The 5,689-nt window shown below is 58.7% G+C and overlaps 1 protein-coding gene across 2 annotated transcripts; it reads right to left on the bottom strand.

Moving 5' to 3' along the window:
* Positions 1–271: 271 nt before the first annotated feature.
* ZNF48 (zinc finger protein 48) lies at positions 272–4,334 on the bottom strand. Of its 2 annotated transcripts, none has more exons than XM_079780504.1 (3): positions 3,819–4,334; positions 3,523–3,615; positions 272–2,328 (listed from the first exon to the last, which is right to left on the bottom strand). In XM_079780504.1, exons 2-3 carry the CDS (start codon positions 3,599–3,601, stop codon positions 536–538), a joined length of 1,872 nt encoding a protein of 623 aa, XP_079636630.1. In that variant the 5' UTR covers positions 3,602–3,615; positions 3,819–4,334; the 3' UTR covers positions 272–535. The 2 variants fall into 2 exon arrangements, with proteins under 2 accessions (XP_079636630.1, XP_079636629.1); XM_079780503.1 differs by having other exon boundaries at positions 3,786–4,334.
* Between the last annotated feature and the right edge of the window lie 1,355 nt (positions 4,335–5,689).

Below are 5,689 nucleotides of genomic sequence, written 5' to 3' on the forward strand. Positions count from 1 at the left end.
GTGGGTGGGGTCCTCCAGGGCAGGCAGGTCTGGGCTCTGTCCACGAGGGCCCTTCCTGGCTAAGACCATGTCCAATGGCCTGAGGCGGTACTGCCTGCCGCACAGCAATACGCTCCTTAGAAGGATGGTCAAGTTGCCCCTGCCTAGTTTTGTCACCCTGAACCCCAAGTCCCATAAAGGTTTGACCAAGCCATGGCTGAGGGTGCTGACCAGTTCTTAACAGGTTAGAGGCTACAGGAATTTAGGGTTAAAGACTTCAGGCTAAGACCAGTTTATTAATTCAACAAGTATTTATTGAGTGCCTACTGTGCACTAGGCAGTGTTCTAGAAGCTGGGGGTATAGACCACACTGGCACGGTCCTGACGGAGCCCAGCTGGGATGGTTTCCTGAGCTTCAAGATCATTGTCTCCAATCTTCATCTACTCACTCCTTTCTCCATTTCTTCCCCTCCCACCAACTCCCAGGTCCTTTCTTCTCTGAGTAGGCAAGATACCATCCCTGTGGTCTCTGCTCCTCCTCCCTCCCTCTACCCCATCATTCCAGTCCCATGGGTGGCTCCACCTTGAGGGGCCTTGCCAGACCACCCCCGGTCCCAAAGGGCCTCAGGGCCAGGTGCCCACGCTGGTGCTTGATCCGGGCAGAGCTGTCACCAAAACCCTTGCCACACTCCGCACACTTGTATGGCTTCTCCCCAGTGTGCGTGCGCCTGTGTTTGACCAGATCTGAGCTCCGGGGGAACTCCTTCCCACAGAAGCTGCACACGTGGGGCTGGCCGAGTCCAGAGGGCCTGGCCCGGCCTCGGGGTCGAGGGGCCATGGGTGCTGGGCCTGGGGGGTTATGTGGCCTCAGGAGAGTGGCTGGTGGTGGTGGCCGAGCCTGTTCACCACGGTGGGTGCGGAGGTGCTTGACTCGGGCTGAGCTGTCAGCAAAACCCTTGCCACATTCAGGGCAGAGGTAGGGTTTCTCCCCCGTGTGCACCCGATGGTGTTTCACCAGGTCTGAGCTTCGGCGGAAGCCCTTGCCGCACTCGGGGCACTTGTGGGGCTTGTCACCCGCTAGAGGTGGAGGTGGCTCCCCAGCCTGTGGGCCCCTGGGCTCTGGCTCCAAGCCAGGCAGGCCAAAAGGCCCATCACCTGAGTGTGAGGGGCTTCGCGGTGTCAGTGGGGGGCTGGTACCAAGAGGAGGTGGGGGGGAGCTTGAGCTGGGGGGTGGGCTGGGGACCAGGGGGTAGGCCGGGAAGCTGAAGTCCTGCGGCTCCATGTGCGTCAGGCGGTGGCGGAGCAGAGTGGAGCTGAGGCTGAAGGTGCAGTCACACTCAGGGCAGGCGTGAGGCCTCTCGCCGGTGTGGGTGCGGAGGTGCTTGACCCTGGCAGAGCTGTCAGCGAAGCCCTTGCCACACTCAGGGCAGAGGTAGGGCTTCTCTCCCGTGTGCACCCGAAGGTGCTTCACCAGGTCTGAGCCCCGGGCAAACTCCTTTCCACACACATCGCAGCCAAAAGGTTTGGGCCCCAGGTGACTGCGCTGGTGGCTCAGAAGACTGCAGCTGAGCACAAATCTTTTGCCACAATCGGTGCAGATATATGGCTTGTCCTGGGCTTTGGGTCCCTGTGCGGCGGCTGTGGCTGCTCGAGCTGGCTGCCGCCGGGGCACCACGGGCCGGGGGGGCTGCTCCCCACGGTGTGTTCGCTGGTGCTTGATGCGAGCAGAACTGTCACCAAAGCCCTTGCCACAGATGCCACACTTGTAGGGCTTCTCACCCGTGTGTGTCCGCTGGTGCTTCACCAAGTCTGAACTCTGCCGGAAGCTCTTGCCACATTCCCCGCAGATAGTGGGGCGCTCGCCAGCAGGGACCCTGGACCTAGGAATCTTTGGAGGGCCCTGGGCCGGCGGCCTGGCTCTGTAGGGCTTTTCACCACTATGAGTTCGCTGGTGTTTGATCCGGGCAGAGCTATCCCCAAAGCCCTTGCCGCAGACCCCACACTTGTAGGGTTTCTCCCCTGTGTGTGTCCGCTGATGCTTCACCAGATCCGACATCTGCCGAAAGCTCTTGCCACACTCGCCACATACAGCAGCCCGATCGCTAGCCTGGCCCCAGCGTGGTTCTCCCAGGAGCCGGGGGCCTCTGTCTCGAGCCTGAGGTTTTCCTGGTCCCTCTCCCTGGACCCACAAGTCATCCCAGGTCTGGATGCCTTCAGGTTTGAGAGAGGCATTTCCTACTTCAGGACCTGGGGCCAGATCTTCCTCTTCCTTGAACCCCAAGTCATCCTCCTGTGGGGTATGTTCAAACTCATCCGCCTGAGACATCTCCACATTCTCACCCCCTAGACCTGGGGAAAGAAAAGCGATTTGTAGACCTGCCCTTTCGCTCAGCCCAGAAAGGCTTCCTTCACAATCTGTCGTCACAAGGATCTCTCTCTCTCCCCGCTCTGAACTTCTAAAGAACTTACTATTGTCTGTGCCTCTCATTAATAACAGTATTTCCCTGTTAACCACGCCTTTAATACGTGCCAATCACCGAACTAAGCATTACTGAGCACTTGCAAACGATCCTAGGAGGTAATACTATTACCATGCCCATTTTCAGACTCAGAGAATTTAAGTCACCTGCTCAAGGTTATAAAGATTAGAAAGTAGCAAAGCCAGTTTCTAACTCAGGTCTGTCTGACCCCCAAGCCTGTGTTACCACTACATTATACTGTCCCTATTTAGAAAACCTGGTATTTGCTATTTCAATGATACCTTTTTGGTATTAGCCCATTCTGTAATTTATTACCTCAGTCATCTGTGTTTACCTGAGATGCCCCAGACACACACCTATCCCTCAAGATGCTTAGGGTTGGTAGGAGAAATAAGACAAAGCAAAAATAATTATACTTGTGGGTTCAGAATAACTGCACTGTCACAAAAGTAGCAAATATGTAGATAGATAGATAGATAGATAGATAGATAGATACAGAGAGAGAGAGAGAGAGAGAGAGAGAGAGAGAGAGAGAGAGAGAGAAATGGGCTTTCACTTCGAGAAAAAAAGAAACCATGGAGAAGACTGGAGAATAAAGCTGGAAAGGGATGTTGGGACCAGGGGCTGAATGGAACACTAGGCTAAGACGCTTAATTAGTAGGCAGAAGGGAGCTAGGGGAGGTTTTAGAGGAGGAGACCAGATTAGATGTAGTCTTGGATCAATGTGGGCGCAGAGTGCATCACTGGAGAAGAGAGGGCTGCGGGGAGGTTGTTGCAACTGCCTGATGAGGCAGCCTGGGACCCCAAGCAGGGCAAAGGCGGCGAGGACCCGGAGGACCGTTGGGGCGGGGGCGAGTCCTTGAGATGAGTCCCGGCCGGCCTGGCGCACAGTAGGTGCAGAGATACACGGACTCCCCACTCTGTTTTTGCTCCTGCTCCCCCTCTCTCCCTGGAAACACAGTTCGTTACCGATTTTTCTGGGTCTTGGCCAGGCGGAGCCCAGCATCGCAGTCCTCAACCCAGCTATTACCTGTACATGGCGGCGCATCGCCGCGGCCCTCACCTGTCCGGGCGCCTCTCAGCTGCTCCCTCTCCTCCGGGCCGTGCAGGTCTGGACCCCAGGGCTCCGCCGCGCGCTCCATCGCAGGCACGCCGCCTGGGCAAGGGGACAAGCACACAGCCCACGGTCACACCGCCCGCGGCGGCCCGCGCCCTGCCGTGGCCCCTGCCGGCCGGCGCGGGCACCGGGCAACATCGGGGTCCGAGGTGCAGGGCGCGGCTCCCGGTGCCCGCCCGGCACCCCCGCCCCCGCCGGCGCCCCTGCACCTGCTGCTCCTTCCGGCCCGCCGCCGCCCGCACCTCTGGGCGCCTCCGGCTCCGCCACCCCGCGCTCCCCGGAGCCTCTGGATGGGGCTCGGCGCCCGAGCCCCCGACAGCTCTGGGACGCGGGCTTCGCGGCCAACGGGGAGGGGACTCGGCCCGGGCGCCCCGGGGCGGCCGCCGGGGGCGGGGACGGGAAGCGGAAGAGGGGCCGCGCGGAGCCGCTCTAGGACCCGGAGGAGCCGCGCGCCTGCGGCGGCCGCGCGGTCGGCCCGAGCTCGGTGGCGGCGGCGGGCGGCCGCGTGCCGCGGAGCGGGCTGCTCTGAGCCGAGGACGGGCCGAACTCGGTGGTATTAACCGTGTGGCTCCTGGGCAGCGCCGGCGACGAGCCGGGGCTCTTCCTAAAGGTCGCCGGGCCGGCCGGCGCGCACACCGGGCCGGAGAGACAAAGAGATGGAACTGCCGGCCGGCGGAGGGTGGGGGGCGACCCGGCGCACAAAGGGCGGCGGAGACCTCCGGCGGGCGGGGGCGTGGCTCCGAGACGCTGGAAACAAAGCCGGCCGGTCGGAGGCCCGAGAAACAAAGCGGGGCCGGTCTGGAGAGCCGAGGGCCGCGTGGGGGTGGGGTGGGGTGGGGGTGGGGGCTGGGGCGGCGGCGGCGGGGCCGGGGGCCGGATGCCTCCGGGGACGCCTCCGGGGAGAGGCGGGCAGATGGGATCGGACCTGCGGCCGGAACGGAGCCCGGAGCCAGAGACTCACAAAGTCGTAACCTCAGGGCACCGAGTCAGAGAAGACGGCGAGGCGGAGAGAGGCCGAGATGTAGAAACAGAGAGGGATGTAAAGTCATTGAAGCGGAGGCGGAGGAGCTGCAAGAAGAGGCCAGGGTCCTGGAGAGAAACGGGTCTAGAGGCAGAGGAACAAAGACAATGAAACAGAGACAAAGAGGCAGAGACAGAGAGGCCAAGGGGAGACTAGGGGACAGGCCGACAGCCCTCCCGAAGGCCAAGCCGGGAGAGGCTGAACCATTAAACCCTGTTTCCCAGCTTGGAGGGCCCTGGCCGGGGCTGTGTGCCCGCGGACCAGGGCCTGAGCCCCAGTATCTGTACTTAGGGTCGGCTTGTCTTTGGGGAGGAGTGCCTGGAAGTTTCTGCAGCCCAATCTGATGATGGGGAGGGGTAACAATATTAATTCACATTTATTAGCAACTCATTGCTAAGCCAAGAATTTGGTATAAAGCGATGGAACACATGTAAGATTTGTCCTTGGGGTGCTGCCAGTTTAAAGGGACAAGCACACAGATCGTGAAAAATGAACTATAAGGCCTGTGTTACGTGCACCCATAGTGGGAGAGCAGGAAGATTTCTAATTGGGGAATGAGTCTGCTTGACTGTGTGTCTGGTATGCATGGATGTTAGACACAGAAACAAGGACCACAAGTCAATTAGCACATGCTTATGGGTCACCAACCAATGTCTAGACACTTTAGGCCTAGAAATTACAAGGATTATTAGGAAGCTCTTGGCCCACTAGAGTATGGAAATGTGCAGATGACATGACAGATCCTACACTGAAAGGAGAGTAGGGCAGAGAGAGCGAGATACTTCTGTAGAGTTTGGTGGCTTTGGACATGCCTTTAAGGTCATTTGTTTGATTTCTGGCTCTGTCATTTACTACTGTTTGACCTTGGGGAAATGACTTCAGTTTCCTGAACTGTGAAATGGGAACATTAATACCTAATCTGAATGGTTGAAGATTAGTATGTGTAAAAACACTTTGCAAAAAATATCAGCTATTGGTTTTTTGGCTAGAGTAACCAAGGAAGGTGTGGCATTTTTGAGCTGGTACTTCAAGGACAGCTAAGATTTCAAAGTCCAGAGCCTGGCTGAAGTGGGGGTTGAATGAAGAACTCCA

This window comes from Cnephaeus nilssonii (genome assembly GCF_951640355.1).
Source record: "Cnephaeus nilssonii genome assembly, chromosome: 2".
NCBI classification, from domain to species: Eukaryota; Metazoa; Chordata; class Mammalia; order Chiroptera; family Vespertilionidae; genus Cnephaeus; species Cnephaeus nilssonii.

Excerpts from the sequence above, each read along its gene's own strand:
- ZNF48 (XM_079780504.1), bottom strand. The coding sequence starts at position 3,601 with ATGGAGCGCGCGGCGGAGCCCTGGGGTCCAGACCTGCACGGCCCGGAG. Across the intron at positions 2,329-3,522 it reads GCTGAGAGGCGCCCGGACAG|GTCTAGGGGGTGAGAATGTG; the intron begins GTGAGGGCCGCG and ends TTCTTTCCCCAG.